Source organism: Lissotriton vulgaris, chromosome 7 (assembly GCF_964263255.1).
Source record: "Lissotriton vulgaris chromosome 7, aLisVul1.2, whole genome shotgun sequence".
Taxonomy (NCBI): Eukaryota; Metazoa; Chordata; class Amphibia; order Caudata; family Salamandridae; genus Lissotriton; species Lissotriton vulgaris.
In genome coordinates, this window is record NC_141695.1 from 1,511,533,464 (window position 1) to 1,511,561,356 (window position 27,893).

General features: G+C 45.5%; 1 protein-coding gene across 5 annotated transcripts in view; it reads left to right on the plus strand.

Moving 5' to 3' along the window:
* The first annotated feature begins 262 nt into the window (after nt 1-262).
* The window catches only part of SH2B1 (SH2B adaptor protein 1), a 551,274-nt gene continuing 523,643 nt past the window's right edge, over nt 263-27,893 (plus strand). For 3 of the 5 annotated variants that reach the window (XM_086932373.1, XM_086932370.1, XM_086932372.1), the window contains exon 1: nt 263-608. In XM_086932373.1, coding sequence (XP_086788499.1) covers nt 597-608 — 12 coding nt within the window. In that variant the 5' untranslated portion in view covers nt 263-596. Of the gene's footprint in view, nt 609-21,158; nt 21,238-27,893 lie in introns of all 5 variants that reach the window. The other 2 variants (XM_086932374.1, XM_086932371.1) reach the window with 2 other exon arrangements.

The following is a 27,893-nucleotide window of genomic DNA, read 5'->3' on the forward strand; positions in this document are numbered from 1 at the left end:
TCGGTGACCTAATAATTCTAGGGTCAGTCACCTACCAAAAACAGCAAGCTACCTAGCCAAAAGGCAGAAGGAGGTGCGGCACTGTTTATAATACTGAAGCGACGCATGCAGCTTTTATAGCCAATCAGCACTTGGAATTCAGCGCAACGTAATAGGATCTTTTGAGATGTCGCCACTGCTCCAATCCTAGGTCACTTTACGCATTACAAGTCCAGCCCTCTCCTAGACAACGCCTAGAATCTGTTCAACTATGGGATTGGTTATTATGCGACCCGGAAGCACTGAAATTACGGACAAATGTCGTTCGTTAAAAGATCAATAACGGACAACGAACATTAAGCTGAATTTTCGGACAGGCTATGTAAGTGGCCAGGCTGTGTAAGTGGCGAACAGGTGGACGTTTTCAGGGAAAACATTGGTAGTTGCTTCTCCGACGTCAACAAGCTAAGGACTTACAGACGGTCTTGGCATACCAGCCCTTGGGTACGATTGCGATATTGACTCCCCAGACCACCTTAGGGAAAGGAATTTCCAAGGTACAGTGAAGTCCGGCTGGTGATATTCTGTCCTGCAGTGCTGATGGACAGCGACTACAGATGCAGTTGGAGGTAGGACATTGCACACTAAAATCCCCTAGTGTTATGTTTATTGCGTAGTGTGTGAATTCTACAATTAAGTGTTCCTAAAACAATATTTGGAGAAGAATAAGGTTGTAGATGGTATATTAGATAAAGAGCCTAATGTTCTTTAAATAAGGCGTCATTCTTCGTGTGAAGTTGTTTTTAGGAGCTGATCTTGTTATCGGAAGCTACATTGCACATTTTTGGTTAGTTTCCCAACCACGTGACCGCATGACGCTTGCACCCGTAGAATTTGCACAGACTACATGTGTTATGCTGCTGTTTCTTGTTTTATGATGAGTGCTTTACTTTTATTCAGTGTCTGGTGTGACTTACTTTGACTACATCATAAAACTGGAATTCTATGATGTAGTTATTGCATGTCTATTAGAGTGCTCACCTTTGGTTGCTAGGTGAGGAGCAGTTGTTAGGTGCTTCTTATCCTGACTGGCAGAGGGGTCATGGTTCATAGCTGCACTTTATTTCTGGAAAATAAACTCTATTTTCTTCCTCCACCATATTGTAATGAAAGTCTGGTACCCAAGTTGTAGTTTTAAAAGATGTATTTGTCTTCCTTGCAGATAAGTACACCCATAGCTAGAACAGCCCCACCAGGAGCAGCCTCCCTGTAGCGCAGCCCATTCTGCAACTGACACTCCTCACCTCTCAGGCCCCCAAACATTCCATTGTATCACCACCACTCTAACATTCCACACAGTACATTCACATTGGCTGATCAGCAAGCACCAGGTAAGATGCATAGATAAGCACACAAGATATAACATATTAATACCCCCTGTATACTATTTTATTTGTTGGCTAACGAACAAATGCCCTCATGGAGCCCTCATGAACCACTGGCCGATGCTGGGATATGCACCTCATCGACGCTAGGATCTGCACATCGGACCTCTGCTGATGGCATTATTTTGACACTGTAGCTGTTGAAAGGTGTGTGTACGAATGTGCATCTTGTGTGTAGTTTACTTTGAGTTTTTGAGACTTTATGCGTTCCTGATATTCGAGCGTCTAAGCGGTACACTCCATATTCCTGACCTATGAGCATACAAGTGGTACATTTTAGCAGTTTACCACTCATCCGCTCTGTGTTTTGCCCTGGAAGATTGCAGGCGTTTGCTGAAAAGCAGCAAGGATTCCATGTTGCCAGGACATAGCTGACTCGTTTGTTCATGGAGTAGAGCCTACGTCACAGTGCTATTCTGCTGCTGCTTGGCAGTGCAGTGTCAGCATTTTGCACTTCACGCTGGAGGTTGCGCAACTTCAAACGTACCACCATGTTGTTTTTCTGTGGTCTGTTTTGCTGAAGTGTCAGAACGGAGGTCTATGCAGGGTTGTGGAATTTAATAAAATATCTACTTGTCCATAGGGCAATTTGGTTCATAAATCTACTTGTCCTGTAACAACATCCACTTGTCCCTTTGGTGCTTATGTAGTGCAGCGACAAATTATGGCAGCAATCTCATTATATAAGAGCTCTGATATAGCCGCTCTGATAATGCTAGGGCACATATCATAGTAGTGTTTGAATACTTGCAATCCCCTTACGTTGCTACGTTTTTGCAGATCTACCCACTGGGGGTGAAGGTAGTGGTAAGCAATAGTTCCAGGGTTCGAATGCCCTTTTGAATCTGTGCAAACCTGCTAACTTGCATGTTATAAGGGTTTTATTGAACTCTTCTCTAATCTTTTCCCATACTGAGAAGTGTTGGAAATTTACTCCTGACAATGGCAGACGTAAACCTACCTTCAGAATTGGGAAAAAAGTGGTTGCAGGGAAAGAGAACTTGGAAACTCAGATTTTTGCATGAGCAAATCTACACATGTGCTCATGCTAAAATGCAGTTCACAGATATTTTCTAGGAGTACTATTTTTTGTCCTTCTGTAAATTCTTGGGAATTGACGAAAGCCGTATAGCTGCTCTTAATTCAAGGACACATTCCATGCGTGCACTTTTGAGACTTTCTTTAATAATTGGGCCCCCAATTAGGTCTGGCGTTGTCCATGACCTTTTGCGTTTATTAAAATTCTGGCTCTCACTCTCTCTGTATCGGCTGGCTTCACTGTTAGTGACAGCATTCTGCTCTTTGACAAGAGCATCTCGGCACACAAAGTTTTGCTCAGCGCCAGTAACTACTGTGGCAGTGTGTTTTTTTGCAGACCAAAAACAATTTTTGCTTTTGCCAATGTTTGTTATGATGGTGAGGACCCAGCAGCTCCCACACCAAGAAGGTTTTTACAAAACCCATGGCAAAACAATTCACACATTGACAAAATTAAAAAGCTGACCATAATTTAAGACCTATTGGCTTTGCCCATGCTTGTTCATTTTTTCTTCCCATAATCTTATTGAAACTGGTTACACTAATTTTCCATTATGATTTTTTTTCGGGAATTCTAGCATGTATCAATACATGTTACTAAGGGCCCGATGTAGGTAGCCCTTTACCGATCGGAATTCCCCGAAAATACCGATTTTCGGCCGTTTCAGATTGGTAAAGGGCTATCGAGATGTAGGGGCACATTTTCGGTAATTTGACCTAATCGTTATCATTACCGAATCGGTAATTCGGTAATGATAACGATTCGGTAAAATTACCGAAAATGCAATGTAGGTAGCCAATGTTCCATCAGCACATGGCTTACAGAATCGGTATTTTACCATGGAATACAAATCCATGGTAAAATACCGATTCCTGTGTACATGCCCATCTGTGCATGTACACATGTGCCATGTGACAGACAGACGTGCCCTTAGGGCATGTCTGTGTGCCACATTGCACACATGCCCGTTTTGGGGGTGCTAGAGGGTGTCAAAGTGACACCCCCTGCACCCTTGCCAAATTCGGTATTTACCGATTCGGTAAATACCGATTCGGTATTTGACTTTAATCCTATGGGCTTCAAAGGCCCATAGGATTCAATAGCAAATACTGATTCGGTATTTACCGAATCGGTAAATACCGAATTTGTAAGGAATCGGTAACGATTCCAGATGTTGGGACCTACATCCCATTTACAGATTTTGAAATACCGAATCGGTAAAATTCGGTATTTCAAATTCGGTAAAAGGAATTTACCTTCATCGGGCCCTAGATGATGCTGCAAAGAAATGGCAGATGACATTTTACAGTAGTTTAGCCAAATGTTCATAAAAAAATGAAAGCTATAAAAAAAAATTTTATTTTGAAAACAAAGAATCCTCAATCTTGCTTTCAAGCTTCTGCAAATATTTGCATCAAATCAGAGAGCATTCTGGGAGCATTATACATAGCCTCGTATTGCTAAACTTTAAAAAATGTGTGTACACATTTTTATACCGGGACCACTGTCAGTAATGCAGTTAGATCTTACAACATTTACTTAGAGCACTCAGCCTAATGATAAAAGGTTTCAATTAATAAACCATTATTACAAGTTTGAACTGCATTAACGTATGGACAAAAATATTACCTTCACTGCAGCCAGTGCTCTTTCCTGATCCACAATGTGGTACTGCAAACTGGCAGCCAAAGGGTTTGCGCTTCAGGGGGTTGGGCCTAATTGTCCCAAGGACAACATGGATATGAAAACTTGTTGCCCTTGACTCTAAATAATATGTCCTGGTCATCGGGTTATAGGAATTCTACATCCCTGCAATGGCTGCGCATCTTTGTGAACTTTTTGGGTGCCATTGATGGTCTTTCATACAATCCTCCCAGGAAACTTGCTTTACTTTTTAATCATTTGGGTGTAACTGGCCCAAATGTTTTGATAATCTTCCTTTCATACCATCTCCGATTGGTCATGCTGTATGGAATGTTTTTTGTGAAAGCAAAAGAGCGGTTAAAGAAACAATTTTCGGAGGACACTAGCATGCTTTTGTAGAGACACAGTTTCTGTAAACGCAAGCTAGTGATGAATCTTTTGAAGAATTTATTGCTGCATTGCGCGTCTTGGCTCCAACTTGTGAGTTTGAAAACTCGGTGGCTATCAACAGCAGAGACCCGTTTCTTGTTTTTCTAAAAAAATCCTGTAAAGGCTACCTACTTGTAGGAGTCCTCTTCTTTCAGAAGTAATTGATATTGCCAAAAGCATTGAAAGGTCAATCATCTCCACTCAAGTATTAGTCAATCAAGAGGGTCATTCTTCTGTGTATCTGAGGAGAATGCTGCTGCCATTAAGACTGGGAAAAATAATAGGTTACAGACCAGTTGTTATATATGTGGGTCCAGTAACTATATAGGCCACAATTCGTTTTGTCTCACTGTTGGGAAAAGATGCGTGAAATGTAGGAAAATGGGACATTTCTGTCTGTCTGTAGAGCTCAGAATAATGGTGCTAATTTTAGGACAGATAAACCTGGCTTCCAGAGAGATAACAGTAACATTAATGTAGTTGAAGCTGATATTCAGGATTACTGTAGTAAATTTGGTCTCCAGGAGATGGTGGCAATGTTAAAATGGTTGAAACTAAGGTTCAGGCTTGTTCAAGGAAGTTTACCAACATTGTCCTGACTGTGAACTGTAACCAGATTGGGAACTGAGGTGAAAGGCTCTGTATGTCAAGCTGTGATAGGTGAAAATTGTACCCTGGTCAATGCTGACTCTGGTGCACCATCACTATTTTGTGTGACAAAACTCTTTAATCTTTTTGGTATACTTCCTTTAAACTGGAAGCTCCTGATCTTTCTCCTAAAGTGCCTGTGGACAAGTAAATTGATTTGCTAGTATTTAGTTTCAGTCTGCAGTGGAAATTTTAGGAAGGAGTGTCTATACTAAAGTATATGTTGCATCAACGGTAATGACTTAGTTGGGCTGATGCATATAGCTGTTGACATGTAATGTACCTATGGCAAATCTCATCAAAAATCATTCAGAACCTGGGATTGTGCCAACTCTGTAGGAAGGTTGTCACCATTGCGTCTCCTCCCAAATGTGTATATCCATGACAGTAGTCTTATTGGAATTGGCCTAACGGCTAGGGCGCTCGACCTCGGACCTGGGGATCTGGGTTCGAGTCTCGGTAACGACGCCAAAACCTCCTGTGATTCTGGGCAAATCACTTAATCTCCCCGTGCCTAATATGAATGTGTCCTCATGTAACGTAACTGGTGATATGTAAAGCGCTCTGATACCTGATTCGGTTCGGGTCTAGTTCACGCTATATAAAACTCTGCAAAAAACAAACTATTGGGCAGCACTGGCCTGCCATCAGCTGACATCCATATGTCATTTACGTTCTTTGCACACCCTGACCTGATGCATCCATTCTGTTGTGCTTCAGACACATTTTCCTGTACCCTTTTAAGTTCTTCCCAAGTGTCAGTGATTCTTATTACCATTGCTTAAAGAGCTGTCCTCCTCTGATTCGCATGTGAGCCCTCTATTGAATGAACATGTTAGCAGTGCACAATCACTAGCTACTAAGCCAGCATATTGGTTGCCCATGGCAACGTAGCCGGTGCCAGTTTGATGACCTGGACTTTTTACCACCTCAGTTTGATTAGGCAATTGGAGAGCCTCAAGCAAATTCTTGACATTAATTCGATTTTGGATAGGAGTACTCTTGTTTGTGCAGTTAAACTGCAAGCTTGGGTGAGGGCATTTAACTCTTCAACTTGTGCAGAGAAAACAGTCTGAATCCAGGAGGCTTTTATCACATCATTTCTGGAGTACACAGCATATGTTGCTCTTAGTGTGCCTCCATTTCCTATAAATGATGGACGGAACGTGGAACAAATCAAACATTCAGCCCCAGTCAAGAAATCTGGGTTCAATCCATTGTTTGTTTGCTCACCATGCCACCCTAGTTTAGATCCAGCCATATCCAAATCTGTCTTAACCCTGCACCTCATGGCAACAGTCCAGCCTGAACTGCCAAGGCAGGTCCTCCTTGGACCAGAGAGAAGCATCCTGGGACCAGTTTTGGTGTGAGACTTCTCATCAGCCAGGCTACCTTGAGTCCAGTGGTACAGTGAGCCAGGGAACCACATCTGGGCAAACCGGCGCACTTAAGGAGCCAAAGCAAAAGACACACAAATTATGGACGGAATGGGAACCCCAACCCAACTCAACCCAGATACCGGTCCAGGATGCTTGCTTCTGGTCCAGGGAAAACCCGTCTTGTCAGTTTGTGGTGTTACCATGAGGAGCAGGGTCAAGACTGATTTGCATATGGCTGGGTTCTAACTAACATGGTGTAGTGAGCAAAAGAACAACTGATTTCACCCAGCTCTCTTGACTGGGTGTGCATGTTGGATTTATTTAGCATTCTGTCCATCATTTGTTGCCACAACATTAATTTCCTCTTCGGCATCAATCAGGCAGGATTTATAAAGCGTGTCTAATCACGCAATTGGGTATCCAAGTGCTTCCAGGGCCCTTAGGCTTATTCGAACAGCCAGGTTTCGAGGGCCATTCGGAATTCCAGAAGTGAGGTGATGGTCCGGAAGTGCATGCAGAGGCTCTTTCAGGTCTTTGTTGCGATGTGGGAAAAGGAGCGTCCTCCACTTATGCTTCGGTTGCTGCGGGGAGTATGGGCAAGGGAAAGGGAGGCAGAGCGTACTGTTCTTGATTGTCAGTGGAAGTTCAGGCGGTGGTTAATGTAGGTGTGCCCTTGGTTGTGTAGAGCCTTGTTTGTATGCGTCAGCAGCTTGAATTGGCATCTCTTCTGTACAGAGAGCCAGTAGAGTTTATTGAGATGGGTGTGATGTGGATTTGTCAGGAAGGACGAGGATAAGTCTGGCTTTGGCGTTCTGTATGGTCTTAAGTCTCTGTAGAAGGTTTGCGGCGAGTTCTACGTAGAGGGCATTGCCATTGTCCAGTTGGCTGCTGATGAGCGCTTGTGTCACGCTGCATCTCGTGTAGGGGTAGCCACCTGAAGATCTTAAGTAGTATGAGCAGAGTGAGGAAGCAAGCAGAGGAGATGTCACTGATCTGTGATTTCTTGGGGAGCTTGTTGTCGAGGATTGAGGTTTCTGGCGTGGTTGGAGGGAGTGGATGCGGGTCCTGGGCCTGATGGCCACCAGCAGTTGTTCCATGTGTTACTGCTGTTACCAAAGACCAATGCTTCCATCTTATCTGTGTTGAGCTGCAGGCAGTTGTTCATCCATTTTGCGACATTTGTCATGCATCTGTGGAAGTTAGTTCTGGTGGTGTCATCGGCGAGTAAGAGGATGAGTTGGCTGTCATCTGCGAAGGAAATTATGTGGAGACAGTGGGATCTGATGATATTCTGTAGTGGGGTCATGTATGCGTTGAAGAGCGTGAGGCTAAGCAATGAGCGCTAGGGGACACCGCAAGGATGAACCATCTACAAATTGGACATGGCTAGGCTCCATTAGTGTTACATCCTTAATGTTGGGTCAGGATTTGGTGCATAGTTCCCTGACATCTAGGCAATCGTGATCAAACTCTGCACATTTTTCATCTTGCTCAGTCACAGGTAACCGTATGGATGAATTTAACACAATACATCGCTTTATAACAACGTGTTCTGATGAAAATGAGCTTTGTTCATAAAGGATCAATTTGTTTTTTGTTACTTGTTTGGTTTTAGTTCTGGTCAACATCTGCTCCAGAGTGCAGATCCATAACAGTTAAAGGATATCCAATCACTATGTTCTTGCCCTTTTCCAGACTAGTACTCACGGCCACCGCTTTAAGGTAGCCATGGAGTCCTGCTGTGACAGGGCCAAGTAAAGGGGGGAAAATATGCCACAGGTCTTCCAGCTTTGCCATGTATCTGTGTCAATACTGAGCGAGCGCACCTATTCCTCTCACTGCAAAACAATGTGAACTCTTTAGGATAATCAGGCCTTTCTAGTGCTGGAAAGGAAAAACAAGGGGACCCTACTCTCAACGGAACCAGGGTAGTTACATATTTTAAGACGAACAATGGCTCCTGTGGAGTGATTACTTGATAAGAATTTAAAGAGGGAACGTTAATACGTATATTAGAACAGGGGTAGGGTGAGATGTCAAAAAGAAAGAACAACCAATACACCAATATAGTCGTACAATAAGCTGTATTGAAAAATTGGCTTGTAATAAATAGTCTCATATATAAAGCAAACATTATTAGTCTCGTATATAAAGCAAACATTATTTACAGTTGTGTAAAGTGTCCCAAGTGAAAATATGAATCAAAGCATTTGAATAACATATGTGAAGAATATATGTGCAAGGTTTCAATAATTTGTTGTTCAAAAAAGCGACCACTTTCAATAGAATGCTTATTTTCAAAGGTTCGCTTTTCTCAATTGTCGACGGCGTTTAAACCCTAATAAGGGTATAGGGTCTCTTCAGGACACACGATGTGGGACATCTGGGGAGAAGAGATATATATATATATATATGTGTTTTAGAATCTACTGTGGGGGTGGAGTACTGTACTTGGGGTGTTGGTAATTGTCAAGTTTTACCTGATTTCCAGAAGTGCTAGATTGAAGGTGGTGCGTGTGTAAACTGTGTATGGGTGATATATAAGTACTCACTAGGCAACCCAGCCGGGTTCTGTTTGGGGAACAAAAACATACATAGTCTAGGTTAGGGCAGGTAGGCACTGGTGGTATGGGTACAGTGGGCAATTATGCTATGATAAAATTCTCATGTACGGCCGTCACATCACTTACCCCTAATGAGGGCGTGTGTCTAGCGATACTGGGTCCTCTCGTTTTCAGAAGCTCTTTTCTGTAATGTTGCAATACTTCTTTCAGATTCTCTCAGTTTTTTATGGTTGCGGCTGCTCGTTGGCAGTTGCCACATGTCCAGAATGGTATCTGTGATATATAAGGTTCTGTGATTATACTGATAGTCAGCTGGGGGTGTCCTATAACTAGTGGTCGAAAATTTGTCTAGTCTCCCTCTTAGCCTCCTGCCCAATTATTGTTAATGTACAGGAAGTCTAGCATATAGAAAATGTGAAAGGACTCTGTAGGTTAAGTGAAAAAGAACCACACAGTGTAGTTATAAAAAGATGAATTTATTATAAATACCCACTAACACATTGAAATATCTCCTCTCCGGAAATCCAATCACAATATTTCAGTAATAGAACACGTTAGTAGCACAAATACACAGTAGTCTCCAGGGGTAGACCAAACCATATACTAATAAAGTGGAATGCAAACCACGACCTAAGTCGAGACTGGACCCAGAAGACGTAGAAGAGCTGGGGACCGAAGGAACCACCCAAGGTAAGTACCCAGGAACCCCAAGGAGGTCGTGTGAAGAGTGGAAACACTACCGCGTTCTCCATACAAGTCAATGGGGAAGTCATGGTTGCAATGTTTAAGAAGGACCCTTCCCAGAGGATACTGAAGAAAACCAGCGGAAGATGGAAGGTTGGAGAGTCCCCCCACCTATGGATACCTCGGGAACCAGGATACTTGCACCAGGGAAGCCGAGTGCATAGGTGCGAAGTGACGTCTGAAACCGCTGTAGACCACAATGGAGGACTTACTTAAAGATGCCACTGGCGAAGAAGGTGAAAGAGTCTAGTGGATTCAGGAAGAGGGGTATCTGCAAGCAGAGGGAACAGAGTCTATACCACTCAGAAGTGACCAGGAGGCATGAAGACCAATGCCCACCGATATCAGAAGATGCAGGAGGGTTGACGGTGGCCTTGGCACTGCAGCTGTGCGGCCCAGATGATGCTGTGGAAGACCAGGAGCTGTTCACAAGCTGTCCCACGTATGATGTCAAGAGCCAGGGCCGGGTGGAAAAATCCACTCGCCTGCTCACATTTGCATACCAGATTTAATTAGGACAAGCTATTTTTAGGTCCTACTCGCCCTTTCTGGTGAGTAGGAAAATAAACTGACTTTTGACTTCTGTCTCTGAAAGCAGAGGAAATGTGACAAGATAGCAAGATTTAAAGGCATCTTTGTTGCTCACAAAGTAAATGAGCAATAAAAATGTCCTAAAACCTTGTTAATTTGTTACATTTGCTCGCTTTCACAGCCAGAGGTCAAGTGCATTTCAGTTAGGTGGAGTAGATCTTTTAGGTTACTAGACCTGCAGGTCTAGTAAAAACCAAATGATTTTTTGAGCCCTGTAGGGGGTCAGTGTCCTGCGGGAGCACCCACAAGCCTTGGCAGCAGCAACCAACGTGGCAGACAAAAAAGGTGCAGTGTCAGGACCATCAAGGTCCAAGGGATGCACCACGAGCAGGTAAGTCTGAGTAGGCACAGAGCAAACAAAGGAGCTGCTGAACACCCTCTAGGACCCACAGGTCAAAGGCCCAGAAGTCTCCGGAGGACCTCGAGCAGCTCACCAATGATGCAGACCAACAGTGCAGAGGATGCGTTGAGGATGAAGATCTTGGTAGCAAGAGATGCTGCAGGGTAGAGCTTCATGGAGCCCAAAGATCTCTAGAGAAGAGTCAACCAGCTTTGGCAACGGTAAGTCGATGCGGTGCACAAGGGTACTACATCAGCGGTTCTGACGAGGAAAACTGTCTTCAAACTTGCTGCAGAAGACGATGCAGGCCTCGAGGGAGTTGCAGAACCACCACCTGTGTTGCTGATCCTTTTGGAGTCTGTGAGAGCTCAAGAACAGCAGACCTGTCAGCTTTGTTGCTGTACCTGCAGATACAGGGGAGTGACTCCTTCACTTCATTCGGGTGTCTTGGAATCCCACAGGCCTGGAGAAAAACCTATATGGAGCACAGGCACAGATGACGCAGAAGACTGGCAGGTCGACGAGACCAGGAGCAGCAGGAGTCTTCCCAGATGCAGTCTGGGTTCCCAAAGCTAAGTCCAAAGTGCTCAGACTGATGGAGATGAAGTGGTTTCGGATCTGATTTTTGTCCCACGACGAATCCGAAGAGCCACTCACAGGTAAGCCCTTAAGTACCCTAAGGAAAGGGTTGGGAAGATTCAGGGGTCCCTCCCAGAGGAGGGGCTAGACAGTGGGGAAGATTCTTCCATGTCCTTTGTCCACTTTCGCATCAGAGTGGGTTCCAGGCTAGAATGCAAGGAGGGCACCAAATGTGCCCTTCAAAGCAGTCTAGTGGCGCGGGCAAGCCCCCCACCTATTGTCCTACCTTTCCCTGCTTGAGCTTGGCTCAGCATCAGGAGGGCAGAATCGTGTCTCTGGTTGGCAGCAGCCATAGCTTTCTGTTCAGGTCTAGAAGACTGGTATGGGGAGCACAGAGGGCTTCCCGGAGGAGCCCCACAGTGCATGGAATCTTACCTCAACACCATTTACGGTGTTGAGGTATGATTCCAATATGTTTGATACCAAACATGCCAGGGTTCTTTACAGCCACTTTATAGTTAGCTGTTGTGTAATGACGCATAACCACTCTATGTACAGTAATGACTGATGCACTTACAATGCCTGGAGAATGGACTCCGGGAATTGTAGAGGTGTCCTGCTCATGGAGAGGCACCCTCACACTAATAACCAAAACCCTGCCTTCAGGATTGAAAGGCCTGCTTTAGGGTTGAGTTACATGTTTTTAAGTGTAGGTACCTCTAATATAAGAAAACGTGTCTCCTATAGGTGGCATAATACATGCTTCAGCCCATGGGGGACACCTGGTGTACCTCTACCCTGGGTATCTTAGTACCATATACTAGGGACTTTCAAGGGTACACCAGTAGCCAATCTGAAGTGTACCTAAGTACTCACCATGGTACAATTTAGGGAGGCAGCACATAGACCGGGGTCCTGATTAGCAGGATCCCAGTCAGACTTGTCAGAAAAAAACTGCATCAGCAAAAAGTGGGGTGAACCGTGAAAGCGGGTCCTACTTTCCTACAAACAAATACTGGCTATCTTCGTGCATATTAGCACTGAAAAGTAAGCCTGGCATAGGTCAATGACCGTAAACCACTCTGCAGTCCGGGCCGGACTGGGAAGCAAAACCGGCCCTGGCATACTGCTCAGCCGACCCCCGTGTGTTTATCCATAACCACAATTACTTGGATAGTTTTTCCTGAGAGATATAAGTCTAGTACTTCTGTTCTGACAGTAGAACCGGTAGCTCCTGACAATCAAAAATGACACATCATGACCATAAACATTTGCATCTACATATGGGCCACTCTGGTCTACCACTAAGACTGTGCCAAGTACGCAATCTTACTCCTCTCTTAGGCACCTTCATTGGGAATTATCCGAAGCAGATTCATCATTTTCAACTAGAGGGGATTGTGGTAAAGCATTCTGAGCTGTATTCTGAAATTGTGACACATTATGGAATTGATTTTCGTTAAACTCTGGCATTTGATTTAGATAAGCATGGGGCTCTCCATCTGGGCAGGAGCAAAGGGCAACACTTCGGTTTGACTTTGTATGGGCATTTGCATCTGTTGCATGGGCATTTTTGGAATAGGCACACTACGTGGGGATTGCATATTTTCTCCAGAATTTTCAGGGTTTATCAACATTCTCACTTTCAATGTCCCATCCTATGACACACGTGACTAGCAGCAATCTCTGCTCAAATTCCATACCCTTGGGGCAAGACCTCTGCCTCTACCTTGGGACATATTCATCCCTCCTTGGTTTTCTGAAAGTCCAGCCTGTGGATTGCTCCCTCCCTTCCTTCCATTGCTCCCCGATTTCCTGAAAAAGCCTGGTTCTGAAATCCTTACTGAGCTAACTTAGTCTGGGCCAGCATGAATTTCTCCTTTATTCTTCTCTGCTTCAAGTCCAATTCATCACTACAATATTTTGCATATTGTATTCATCTAAAGATTTATCCTGCCAACACACTTTACATGATGTTTGGCACAGGTTTTAATAGTAAAACAAATTGGGCACAAAAATTCCTACATCCTTTTTCTCAGGATACTCGCTAGTACCTTAAAGATCTTTATGAACCCTTCTACTTGGGCATACCACTGCATCGTCTTCTTTCTCAACTTTGGAAAACTATTTGTAAATGCCGTCAAATCTTCCATGGCACATAGGTTCCCCCAGCTATTTCTCTAAGTGGATATGCTGCTGCTTCATCCTCACTAGGTTTATCTTGTTTCCCTCCCATAGCTGCTTCTCTCTTATTTTTCATGTTTCTTTGCTTATCTGAGTTCTAATTTCCCCACCTTCTTCCATCTGCAAATGCATTTTGTTAATTCTATTAGGTGCAATCGCATTCCTGTAGTCCTCATCTTCTATAGCTTGATCATCCAATTTAACCCTATAGGTTCTATGCAAGTTCTCGTTGCTGGTAAGATCCACGTCCTACCTTTTTGCTATGTCTGCCAATCTGTCATGCACCATAGTGGACCTTAGAGTAGACTTGGACAGGTAGATTAACCTCTTTCTCTGGTACTGGTCTAAATATTCAAGTTCCAGACATCCCCTGATTTATCTTCTGTAATTCTACCTTTAATTTTGAAATATCCAATGGTCTTTCTTTTCTGGTTTCTAATTCTTTTGGGGGCTCTGGGACTTCTACTTTTCTTTCTATTTTAACTTCCTCCAGACATGCTGGTAAATATCCATCCTCGTTGACACTCAAATCACTAGGAGCTAACAGAGTTGTAAAGACTAGGGTCCCCCCTCCATCTACCAAAGCCTGCATAGTTTGTGAAGGTCTCCACAAAAACTGTGAATTTTGGGTGGTCGGTAAACTTCCAGCCGCTGACGGAACTGAGACATCCGGCCTTCTCTCTAATTGAGGAGGAGTGCTTGCAACTACTCAGGGTGCAACCGGAACTTTTTTGTTGAAAACTAAGGCTGGAGCAGGCATTGTTACTGTAGACATTAAGGTTTGTAGTCGTGTCGCAGCTGGTGGAGCAATTTGTAAAATTTTGAAAGGTCGTTCAATTGAAAGTAGACCTGGATCTGCAGGAGCAATAGCTATTGTTCGACTGGCACTTACACCTTACTCTCCTGGGTCCGATAATACAGTTGGTGATGGGGATAGGGAAGACATCTGTTCTAATACCTCATACCCTTAATCTGTATTGGACTCATTCCCTCTCGACTAGCAGGATCCTTATACTTTTTTGCAGCTTCTGATGTAAGAACTGGATATAATCTGGTTCCCTCAATAATACTCTTCCTCCATCTGCGCTGTTCTTCATCCCATTGAGCATTTGCATAATTCTGCATTGCTCTTCCAGTCTTTCTATGATATGTTTGTCTCTCCTCTCTTGCAACCCTTTCCCTGGCATGGAAATCCTCTTAATGTATCGGTCGAGGTGGTGGCTTCATCTCGTACAATATTCCCTTAAATTATTTAGGATTCTGGTATTAAATGTCCCATATCTCGGAAACCTTTAAAGCACCCTCACTTTTCGTAATCCTACTCCATTGTCGAAGCCAAAGACCTGTATTTAAACTATGTTCGGTAATCTTAATATATCCCGGAGTGCCTCCTCACCTTTTCGTACAGGAATAGAAATATCCCCTCCTACCCATTTCTTAAAATCCTATAAACTTTTCTTGATGACTATTACATTTAATTTTTTTTCACTTCAAGCCAAATATTTTGATTTTGTTGCCCACACATCAAATTCCAGTTCCCCAATCAAATAGCTGCTATTTTCACATGATTCGCTATCAAATTCAAAGACCATTCTCAAATTTTGGAGACCCAATCAGTGCGGCACTGCAACTCCACTAACCAATGACAGTGCGAAAGCACACCAACCGTTCAATCCCAGCGCGAACCAATATGATGTGAAATCTCACTCCTTGTTGCATTCACCAGCCGTCACAATTTCTTTTCTCATTCACACAACTTCTTCAAAAAAAGTTATTCATCAACTTCTTGTTTTCTCTACTAAAAGAAATTAAGTAGTAAAACCACTCTAGTGTTTTCTACAATCGCAAGTGAATTCCCGACCAGTGGGAAATCGCACAAATCAATGTAGTTTCCCCCGTTTGCGCAATAAATTTCCACTAACATTAACCAACATTAATCAATCACCACAGCTTGTCCCTATGTTACCAATGCAAGTGATAGTACCTCACACTTCACACCTAATATCTCTACAAACCAGTTTAAATTATATATTATCCTGAGATCTTTCAACTTCAGCGAGCATGAAACTCAAACCTCTTCTCTTAGTCTCTCGTCTAGATTCCTCTATCACTCACTCACACAACTCGAAAGGAATACACTCCCAACCATGACATTTCACCCTAATAATATTCAAACCGCAAACACCTTCGAATTCCGCTCTCCCATATCGTCAACATCTGGAAACTGGAGTCAGGGATTATTTTACCTTAGCTTGGGTATTATTTTATAGTTCCATTCTGGGTGTAAATCAAATCCTCTGCTACCAGACACTGTTAAGACCCAATTTTGACCAATCCTTGGGTGCTGAGTTGATCATACCAGACTTAGAACTTGGGATCCTCGAAATCCTGTGGCGCTTTGTCCTCCGGTCAACAGACCTTTGCCACCATTTTGGACTTATAGCTTAAATAAAGAACAAGTCATTCACCATCAACTGTCAAGTTCTTAATTTTCAATCAATAACGAGAGGTTGAAGAAGTTTCTAAAACCTTGATTTATTTTTAAGTAATTAGAATTGTTTTTTTTGTTTTTATTCTGGTTAGCCCGATTACAGAAATTGAGAAAAGGTTTGATTAGTGACAGCCTAAATTGACAGTGTTCCATAAAGGAATCTGTCCCTAGCTATATAAAGGGCCTAACCTACCCTATGAAATTCCATAAAGAGGCTCTTCTGGAAAAGAACAAGATTCTCGGAGCATAGTTATAGTCTTGAACTTCCCATAAAGGGACGTTCTGGAAAACTCAGCTTAGTTCCCTACAGTTGCAGGAGCAACTGTTAAGATAAAGTCAGTGATTTAAAAAAAAAAATGCAGCAGTAACATTGATCAAATGCAAGAAAAAAATCTCCCTGCACAAAGAGTCAAGGAGGGTAAAATCACTGTCAGCAGTAATATTGAGTATTATGGGCAGAGGTCTGAATGAGAATAGAGAAAATAATGATGACCCCCTTTAGGTAGGAACACTCGATTTTAATATGAAACTCAAATAACGTATCAAAGTTTAGATCCTCTTCAGCCAATGGAAACCACTCGTCCAATGGTGTTGAAAGCAATATACTGTTAAGTCCGCTGGACCCTTTTGTCTGTGCGCATATATGGGGTTTGTAGGTTCACCAAGAACTCTAGGTACCCAGAGCCAAAAACTGAGCTGCACCTTGCAATTTTCTTTCATTGTGTTCTGTGTACAGAGAAATTCATTTGGTAAAATATAAAGAGAGAAAAATCGGTATCAAGGAAACCTATGTATTTCGGAAATGGAAACAAGATATGGAGTTTAGAAGCAGTGCTTATTTGCACATCTCTAAATTTGTGGGTATCCATACTAGCATGTCAGTTAGAGGGAATTTTTCAAAAGGACTGCTTTGGGCCCTAACTCTGCCAGCATATAGGAAAACGTGTACATTTTACATTAGACACCCAGGGGAATTCCAGGATGGGGTGACTTGTGTGGCTCTCACCGGGTTCTGTAGGCCAGAATCCCTTGAAACCTCAAAATACCTTTTCCTCACATTTTTGTGGTGGAAAGTTCTGTAATCTATGCCGATTGGCTGGCAGTGTGTTTGGATGGAGTTCAGAGAGTTGTGGCCTGCGTGAACCCACACACTCCGCCAGCCAAGCTTCATGCACAAACGCACACTGCAACCCAAACGCCATCCATGCAAACCGCCAGCCAGGTGTCATCCATGCACTCTACTAGCACACCGTCAGCCATGTGCCATCTACGCACACCACCAGCCACGCGCCAGTTCGTGCACAGTCAGCCATACGTCAGTCTCCATATTTCCAACCAAACGCTAGTATACGCAGTCAGTTGAATTCCAGTTTACCCACACACACAAACTTTTCCTAGTGTCTAGTGGTGTTCTGCCACACTTGTGGGCAGATAAGCCTAAAATTATGAAACGGCCACACTGTGTGCCTAAAACAAAAACAAGCATTGGAAATGCAATAGGTCTCGCAGCATTAGAGTTAGTGCTTTTAGAATTGTTTATGGGTTTTTTTGTAAATCTTTAGCATTTTTGTTTCCTGTAGCCAATGCTAAAGAATTAAAAAAAAAAAGCCATAAACATTTCTAAAAGCTCTAACTCAAATGCTCCGAGACCTATTGCACTGTGTGAGGGTGAGGGGTTGAGGGTGAGTGAGGGTGAGTGAGGGTGAGGGTGAGTGAGGGGTTGAGGGTGAGTGAGGGTGAGGGGTTGAGGGTGAGGGGTTGAGGGTGAGTGAGGGTGAGTGAGGGTGAGGGTGAGTGAGGGTGAGGTATTGAGGGTGAGTGAGGGTAGAGGGTGAGTGAGGGTGAGGTATTGAGGGTGAGTGAGGGTAGAGGGTGAGAGAGGGTGAGGGTGAGTGAGGGTGAGGCGTTGAGGGTGAGTGAGGGTGAGTGTGGGTGAGGGTGAGTGAGGGTGAGGTGTTGATTTGAGAGTAAGGATGGAATATTATTATGCTTCATGATGTTGTATGCATAGCCATTATGGCGTCTATTGTCCGATTTATGTTACAAAGATTGCATCTGCTATATTATCACAGTGTAAGTTATATGTTTATTAATATATTAAAGTAGTCCTACTACTTTACAACCTAAAAGCTAGCACGTTCCCTTTTTATGTCTCACTCTCAACTGTAGCGAAAGACATGAACGTCTCAAGACCACCCACATACTGTGTGTTGCCAACTAACCCAAAACTGAAGTGGGTGAAATAACAACAGCTAATTTATAATCGGTTGCACTGCAATGCATTGATGAAGTCTAAAAGCACTGAAACACATTACTATTACCTTGATCAATGGTACTATGGTAGTATACTCAGAAAAAGGGTAGGCTGAATTGCCACAATTCACATAAATGATGAGGAGATGTACACTGTTCTCTAAGGGAGGTGCTGAAACTTGCTATGCTTTCACAATAGCGATATAAATAAACATAGTCATCTTGTCGTTACACTTTAGAAAGAACGCATCACATTCGTTTGCTATTTATTAATATTAGCCTTCGCTAGGAAGGTCGACACTCCCGATCCTGGGACTTACCCCGTCCTCAGATGGTCTTTTAAAATCACAATTCCCTATGCCTTGCTTCCGACTCCTAAACATTGCTCCTAAAACTGAAGGCTGTGGGAACCAATCCAAAAGCAAGTTTACAGGACTGACAAGCTAAAGGGCTCCACTAGGCGGAGCCGGGAGACGGACAAGGTCCATCATAGCCTAGAATTGGTGGAAGTCAGAAAAGATCCACCCCGGAAACTAAGTTCCCAATCTACCGGAAGTGCCCGCCCCCACCTTTGCGGAAACAACATTTTAAAGCGCCCCGGAAATAATTGCTATAGCGTACTCTGTCTCTGTTGTGGATCTTTAAAAGAGGTGTTGTTTTAGGTGTCGACGATCTACTCTCTGATGCATCCTCGGTTGCCCAGCAAGAGCGTTTTGTAAGCGATACCGGCAGTGAATTTTGACGGGCCAGGGAAATGCAGGGGCGGTGTCCGATAAAGAAGCCCAGATCGCAGGGTGACTCATCCTGAAAAGCAAAAGTGAAACGTTTGCTTTCGTTTCCAAATGGGCCACTAAAGCCTGAAATAACTTGCATAATTTGCCTTTTTCTTTCAGGCAACGTAGGAAAAGTCGGCTGCGATCTTCCTGCGGTGGGGAGAGAGCAGCGCAGAGGGGCGGGGGAGAAGGACATGAGAGAGAGAGAGAGACGCATACCTGTGTGAGACAGCAACAGGGAGCGTTGCGAGTGGCATACAAGACGGAGGGAAGAGAGGGGAGGGGGGAGGAGAAATGCGACACGGCGGGAAGGGGAGGGGCGGAGCGGGTAAAATAAACAAGACGGAGGGAAGAGAGGGGAGGGGGGAGGAGAAATGCGACACGGCGGGAAGGGGAGGGGGCGGAGCGGGTAAACAAAGACGGACGTGCACGCGCTTTTAAGCTCAATGCGCATGCGCATTGAGCTTAAAAGTCACGGGCACTGCAAGGAATCGCCACGATTCCTTGCAGTGTGGATAAAGAGTGGATAAGTCCCAATACTCTCGCCTTGCTCGATGCGCATGCGCATCGACAGGCGAGACCTAAAAAAGGAGTGACCCTTCCCTAAGGGACCACTCACTCCCTGACATGCCCCTAAACATATCCCTGGTGCCCAGGGGGCTTTCTGCCCCTTTGAGGGGGAGGCAGAAAGACTGAGCTTATTCGTTTTTGGGGACTGGTGGCATTTGCATGCCGTTCTGGGTAACCCCCACCTGTACACTATGAAATAGTCCCCTAATATTAAAAAAAAATTCCATTGTGCCTAGTGGGCATTCTCTCCCCCCCCCCCCCTGGGTTTTATTGCCCCTATCTGCCCCTCGGGGGGGGGGCAGAAAGACTAATCAGGCAAAACAAATGGGGGAGCAAAATCAAGGGGCTGATTCCCCCCCCCCCCTCTTTCCTGGTGCCTAGTGGAGTGGATCGCCTCTTGTGGGTCGCCAACCTGCAGCGATTCCCCAAGCAGTGATGCACTAGGGAGGGGTACCACTTTAAGAGGGAGATTGTTTCCTTTCCAGTGATAACTCTCCTGTCTACCTAGGTGCTCTGGAGCTAAGAGAGCCCCACAATCTCATAGGCAGTGAAAGTGAAATGAGCGGATCTGCTGATTTCACTTTTGATTTCAGTTGAAAAAAGTCAGGGCACAAGTGCGCGCTTTGTCATTTCAATGAAAACTTAAAACCACCTCGGGAGTTTAAGCTCTTTCCAAGCTCCAGAGGCTGTTTTTACCAAAAGGAACTCCCTCTTTTGTAAACAGCGGAGGGATTTCGTGCTCATGTGCAGAGGATGGAACAATTTAGTCTTTGGCACATGAGCGCCACAGGCGATGACGGAACCGTTCTGTCCTTGGCACCCAAGCGGTTAAACTTATATTGCAGTTTTAGATACACTGGAGAAAGTTCTCATGAGAACATTGATTCCTAAGCTGTTAGATGCTACCCATATCCCATTGTGAAGACCAAGGGCTAGTCAAATGTAAGGCAACAAATATAACTTCAGTATCCTGGTTAAGCATACACATTAGATATATAATTTGCTCTTTTAGTCTAACCGTCTGTTCATTATAAGCAACAGCAGATTTATTTTCAAAGTAAGGTGAGTTAATGTTTTATGATGAAGCAAAAGAATATTATCTCAAAATCGGTACATGCTTCAGTAGGATGCCGGTACTAGGCAAAATATTCCACTTCACATTAATTCTTATACCTTATAAGCAAGCACATTTTTCCTGTGTGATTTATTTAGGCAGTTCCTTAGTGTTTTAAATGCATTCTAAAGCGAAATTCTAATATGTTTATGCAAGTCGTGTTTGATTAAATTAATTTCTAACAACCTCTTCAGCTTTGAATTCCAACAGACAGTTGAGACTAGGTTTAGTTCAGGGCATATGAGCAGCAGATTTCATGAGATGCTGACAGCTTGGCCTTTACACCTGTATAGTGCTGAAAATTGCCAATCCTCGTTTATGGCAATTACAAAATAAATACCATTCATTGCCTGTGTGATTTAAGTAACTCCGGGCATTTTTTTGTATCTCAGTTTGAAATATCGAATGAAAAACGTGCATGCAACAGGTTCCACTTATGCTGCAAAGACTTAACAAGACAAATTGGACTGAGTAAGTAATTTCAACATTAACCTTCGTTTGTATTAATTAATTGTTATTTGAGAGCAAAGGTTAAAGGTAGATTTAGTTTACCTAGAAAAAACATGGGAGCATCTCATTTAAATCAAAAAGTTTGATTCTCTCTAGGGAGTGTTCCTGCAGAAAGCAGAAACCATAATAAGGCTTGGCATACCTACACACTATAACATTTAAAATATATACATATATATATATATATATGTATATATATGTGTGTGTATGTATGTGTGTAAATATATATATTATTTATTTATACATTTTTGTGTAGTAAACAAAGATATATCAATCAAAGAGCAGCATACAGAGCGGGATATAAAACATATTTTGGTAAGGCATATTCTTGTTGGAAACCTCAAGGAATCACATAGGGGAGACAGGAAAAGTAAATACAAGCAAGCAATACATTCTTTCTCCCCCCAAATCTAGGCACGTTAAATGTCATGTACATCCTCTTCTCTTTCCTGAGTCGAGTCCAAAGTCCAGGCCTCTATAAGATCGCCAACGTGCCCATATCCGCTCTCATTTCTTGGGGAAGCCCCGTACCTGATCTTTTGACTTCTCGTTAGTCATGCACCAGTCCAAATCCCGCTCCCAATCGTCCACCAGCGGGACCTCGACCCCCATCCCGCAATCTTGCTATGTTTTGCTTAGCCACTATGAGGCCTAATGAGAGCCAGATCTTAGCATATTTTGGTTGCAGTTCTTCTCCCCAAATATGCAGGATGCATTTCTTAGCTGTTGTCGGGAGGGAATCCCCCATCACTTCCCCCATTATTTCCTGTAGGCCAATCCAAAAGGTTTGAATCTTTGGACACGACCAAAACATGGGAAAGAATGTTCCCTCCATTCCGCAGCCTCTCATAGTCTAAGTCAAAGTCATGCGTCTAAGAGTTGTGCGTGCATAATATGACGATGGAATATGCGTAATAAAATCAGCCTCAACCCTGCTTGTATAGCGACCTCTTGGAAGGTCCTCTGTACCTCCTCCCATTCCCCGTCATCGCAATCTCCGAAATCAGCCTCCCACTTTGATCTCAGCCCTATGAGATGGTCGGGAGAATTGTATAGTAATTTCTTGTATATGAGAGACACTTTTTTTGGGTAGTGCTTCTGTTAAGGACTCTGTCTTCCAGGGAGGAGTACTCTGGCAGGGGGTTTCCCCAGGGATATGTGTTCTGAGGGCATGTTGAAGCTGAAGGTATCTAAAAGCCTCAGTGCATGCTAGTTCATATTGGGTACGCAACTCTTCCCAAGTAAGAATTGTAATCCCTCAAGACGTCCCCCATTGAGGAAATACCTATTCAGTCCCATGGTTTAATACCCGGTAAGTCACGTTACATGTGAAAGTGCCTCGTTGTGCCATAGTGCAGTCTTGTTAGTAACCTTCCTTCCATTCCAAGAAGGAAGTGACAGTGCGCCATATCTGATCAATTGTGTGTGTGTGTGTGTGTGTGTGTGTGTGTTTGGGGAAATAAGTTTTTACCCTTGGGTGAACTTTATAGAATGGTCTGAAACTCCGGATCCCATGGAGAGTCTCTGATCTATAATTCCGGGTTGGCCCAGGCGGCAAACACCCAGTCATTCACTATCGCTAACTGCGCCGCCCAGTAATACTTTTTCTTTTTTTTTGTAAAATTTTTTTTATTTTGCAATTAACAAAAAGAACAAGAAAACACAATAAGCCGCACCGGGGCGTCACACATGTTCCCACACAGTGGGAAATGAAGCAATGTAAGACGGTGGTAATGCCACAACGCTAAGAGAAAGATCAGGCAATGAGTCCGAGCACCTGTAGAAAAAGAAAAACCATAAATAATGCCCCTTAGGAGCTGAGTCTTGCGAAATCAAATTGTCCCTTCAAGCAGGTCTTCGAGCAATCCAAAGATCACAAAAATGCACCATCCGCCGAGATGAGGTACCCCGGTTGCAGCATTGAAAAGAAAGAAAAAAACAACTCCCCAGCCCCCCCCCCCCCCACTCCCCCCCCCCCGTGACGGCGACACAAACATACCACATTCATTCAGCAGGCACACTAAAGTTGGAAGAGGTGTAAGGATCTTAATGATGCTGGGCAAACCGCTGAAGGTAGGCCAGTAGATAGGAAGGTTACCAAGGGGCCCCACACGTGCTTAAAGTTCTTGTAATTACCGAGGAAGATGTCCGCCATTCTTTCCAGGCTCAGAAGTCTCCAGAGCCTCTTGTGCCAAAGGGAAATCGCCGGTGCCTCCTTCCGTTTCCAAGCCGACGCCAGCGTAAGCTTGGCTGCTCCCAAGCACAGCCATAGGATTTTCTTATCCGCGCGCGTCTGGTGCTCAAGACCGGGGTCCCGTAGGCCCAGGAGCGCAAAGGCCAAAGAGTTCTCAATAGGGTATCGTAGGATATCCTTGATATGGGAAAGAATTTCATCCCAGAACGGCCTGATTATTGGGCAATCCCACCAAATGTGGCGGAAGTCCCCCAGAAGGCCACAGCCCCTCCAGCACTTGTCCGAGGTAGCCAGGTAGATACGATGGAGCCGAGCCGGAACCATATACCACTGCGTGAGAGTCTTTAAATGAGCCTCCCGTAAGTGGATTGAGTGATTGAATTGGGTCATATCTCTCCACAGCGCTGACCATTCGGCGTCGGCGATATCCCTCCCCACCATCTCCTCCCACTGCTCCATATAACGTGGCCTAGGAGACAATTCAGATTGAAGCAGCAGCTGATCTAGGAAGGAGATGGCTCCCTTCATGGTGGATGTCCTTAGCAGAAAAGCCTCAAATTTCGAAGGAGGCCTTGTGGCTGCCTCCAGCACTCCTGGCGACGTAGCCCAATGTAGCAGTTGTACATGCTTATATCTATCAGTTTGCGGCACCTGGTAGTCCTGCATGCAATTAGCAAAGGTCAAAGGATCAGAGCCGTGAAACAAGTGAAGCAGCGCCCTGCATCCACCTTCCCTCCATGCGTCAAAGGGCCCCTCGGCAAGCGCCAGCGGGAAGGCCGGGTTGAAATGCAATGGTGTGAACGGAGATGGGAAGGTTGTCCATCGCTCATCGCCAGCCAGGGTGTCCCATACCTTCAGCGTAGTGCCCGTGGGGGTACTGATATAAGCATTCACGGGGCGATCTTTCTTCGGTTTCCAGGCTAAATCCCAGATGGACCGACCCGCCACGCTTCGGTCCATATGCAGCCAGTGCTTTTCAGAAAGCTGCTGCGACCATTCCACCATGACCCTCAGTTGGGCAGCCTTATAATAGAGGCGCAGGTCCGGGAGACCAACCCCTCCTTCCGACCGAGGTCGGCGAAGAACCGCGAAGGACAGACGCGCTCGGCCCCCTTGCCAGACAAATTTCAATACCATCGTTTTGAGTTGCCGGAAGTAAGCGCTATCCAGCGGAATAGGTAAGGCTTGGAATAGGTACAGATATTTGGGGAGAAGGACCATTTTAACCGCATGCACCCTACCTAACCAGGACAGGAATTTAGGTTTCCACCTCTCCAATTCCGCCCGGGTCTTCGCCATGAGGGGCGGGAAGTTGGCCGCGAATAACTTACCCACCGTCGGAGTCAGGTGGACTCCCAGATAGACAATCGAACCCGAAGCCCAAGCCAACGGCGTCAACGCCCGCACCTGAGCAACATCAGCCTGCGATAAAGTCAAATTCAAAATGTAAGACTTGCCATAATTTACTTTAAATCCAGCCACAACCTCAAATTCAAGCAAAATGTCCCTAACACAGGGCAGAGAACCAGCCGGATCAGCCACCGAGAGCAGGACGTTGTCCGCGAAGAGAGAGATTTTGTGTTGTTCTCCCGTGAACGGTATGCCCTTCACACCTTCGTGTTCCCTCACCGCCATCGCCAGGGGCTCAATGCTGAGCGCGAATAACAAGGGGGAGAGGGGACACCCCTGTCTGGTGCCCCGCGAGTGTGCGAAGAAGGCCGACAGGTGGCCATTCACTGCCACCCTCGAACGTGGGCTGCAAAAATTTGCCTGCACCATGGTAATGAATTTATCAGAGAAGCCGAAAGCATGCAGCGTATTAAACAGAAAGCCCCAATCCACGCGGTCGAAGGGCTTCTACGCGTCCAGACCCACCAACACAGCCGGAATGCGGAAACTGTCCGCTTTTTCAATGAGGTGAACCACTCTACGGGTATTATCGTGGGTCTGGCGACCTTTAATAAAGCCAGACTGGTCTGGGTGTATGATCGCCGGCAGCAGATCTTGTAGGCGGCCAGCCAGAATCGCCGAGTACAGCTTTGCGTCAATGTTAAGCAAGGCTATGGGACGAAACGAAGCACATTGCTCCGGATCCTTCCCAGGTTTCGGCAAAACAGTAATCACCGCCTCCGCCAGGGTCCCCACGTTCATCCCGGACGTCGCCATATCATTAAAGAGGGCAACCAGAAAGTCACACAGCTCAGTAGCGTACGTCTTGTAGAAGACCGCAGTGTAACCATCCGGACCCGGGGCCTTGTGTAATTTCAAATTTTTGATGGCGGAGAGAACCTCTTCTCTCGAGATCGGTGCTTCTAACAGCTCGTTCCATTCCTTAGACACTCGGGGCAACGGCAAACGTTGTAGGAACTCCCGCTGTGACTCCGCATCCAGGGCGTCGCCCGTATACAACTCGGCGTAAAAGCCCCCAAAAATGTCCGCCTTCACTCCATCCCGATGGTGCAACACTCCTGCGGCATCTCTGATCCCTCCAATGTATTCCCGCTCCCTCCTGTCCCGCAATTGTCGCGCTAAGTGTCTACCAACCTTGTTGCCGCAAGAATACGAATGATGCCCCAGTCGCAGAAGCGTAAGCTCGGCCCTATTGGCATAGTGTGCCTTCAGTTTGCCCCTCACTGCCGTCAACGGGCGGAGAGTCACTCTCGAGGGGTTGAGTTTGTGAGCTCGTTCGAGCTCAACCACCTCAGCCTCCAATGCCTCACGTTCCTTCCTCCGCAATGCGTTAATCTGCGAGTTGAGTCCCAGGCATGTGCCCCTGATCGTAGCCTTAAAGGCGTCCCACGTGGTCGACAGTGAAGTGTCCGATGAGGGATTGAGGTCGAAGAATTCTCGGATAGCGAGGCGTAATGCCTGATTAGAGACATCGTCCCTGACCACCGACGCCGGGAAATACCACTTCCGATGTAATGCATCAGGTGGCGACCAACGAAGATTAAGCACCAAGAGACTGTGGTCCGATACCGAGATTGGAAGAATGGCGGCATCCATCACGTCCCCGCGTAGGGACTGACTAAGGAAAATGAAATCTAAACGGGAGTAGGAATGATGCACGTGGGAGAAAAATGTGTAATCCTTCGTGGTAGGATGGAAAAATCGCCAGCCATCAACTAGTCCCAGCTCCCCCACCCCTTGCTGTGCCGAGTCAGAAAACACTCCCGTACCCGCCCTATGTCCCCCTGAGCTATCCAGATCTTTGTCCCACACCAGATTGAAATCCCCCAACAGGAATAAGTGACCTTCTGCAAAGTCCCCCACCTTCACCAACAGATCCTGCAAATACTTATTTTGACCAACATTGGGTAAATACACCACCACGAAGGTGCACAATCGACCTTGTATAAGCCCTTTGACCATCAACCAACGGCCCTCCTTATCGTGACGGACCTCCACAGGCTGAAAGTGCAGCGCAGCCCGGAAAAGGAGTGCCACTCCCCTGTGTTTCGTAGCAGCGGAAGATCTATAAATAATGGGATAGGCCCTATGGCCGAGCCGCATCTCATCTTTCCGCGCCAGGTGGGTTTCTTGCAACCCAACAATGTCAAGGTGGTGGTCCACTACATACTTCAAAACCTTCTGCCGCTTCTGTGGCGAATTCATGCCCTTAATGTTCCATGTCCCTATGCTAATCGGCATAACAAAGACGAACCCAGAAAACTGCTCTCATCACTCCAGGTGTCCCCCTCCCCACAACTAGGCCAACACTCATACAAGAGACGTCCAACACTCGCCATCCAACCATTGCAGTGATATCTACAACGCCATTGTACCCACACACCCGCAGCCACACATCAATCAACCCCCCATTCCAACCGTCACGGGTCCCCCCCCACACCCCAAATTCCCCAACTCCCACCCCTCCCCCAGTTGAAACACTACCAAAAACAAGCGCAAAAGCAAAAATATGAAAGCAAATACAGTACTCATCGTGTCCAGAAGGCCGGAGTCCGTAAGAGGCCTTCCTTCCAGGAAGCAGGCCGGGGGGACTAATACACTATTCCCCCATGGCCACAGTCGAGGGTGTCTCCTCCAAGAGTACATTCATACCCCCAGACCAGAAGACCCGAACCCCTCCGGCGCCGATCCATCAATGAGAAGGAGGTCACGCCGCTCCGGAGCTTTGCTGCGTATCAGCCAATGTGGCCGAAGCCACCGATGCCACAGCGTTGCCCCGCTCCTGCAGGCTGGTAGTGAGGTCCGGCCGCCGCCGGTCAGGTGAGGCGCCCACCCTATGCCAGGAAGACGAGCGGTGGTGCCTCCGAGACGGAGAAGTAGCTGTGTCCTGCGAGGGCGGCACATCCTCCAGGCCCAGAAGGTCTTTTGCTGCCTGAAGCGTGCGAATTTGTGCGAGACGATTCTGCCACCGAAAGATGATCCAAATGGATGCCCCCAGGAATAAGCGATGCCC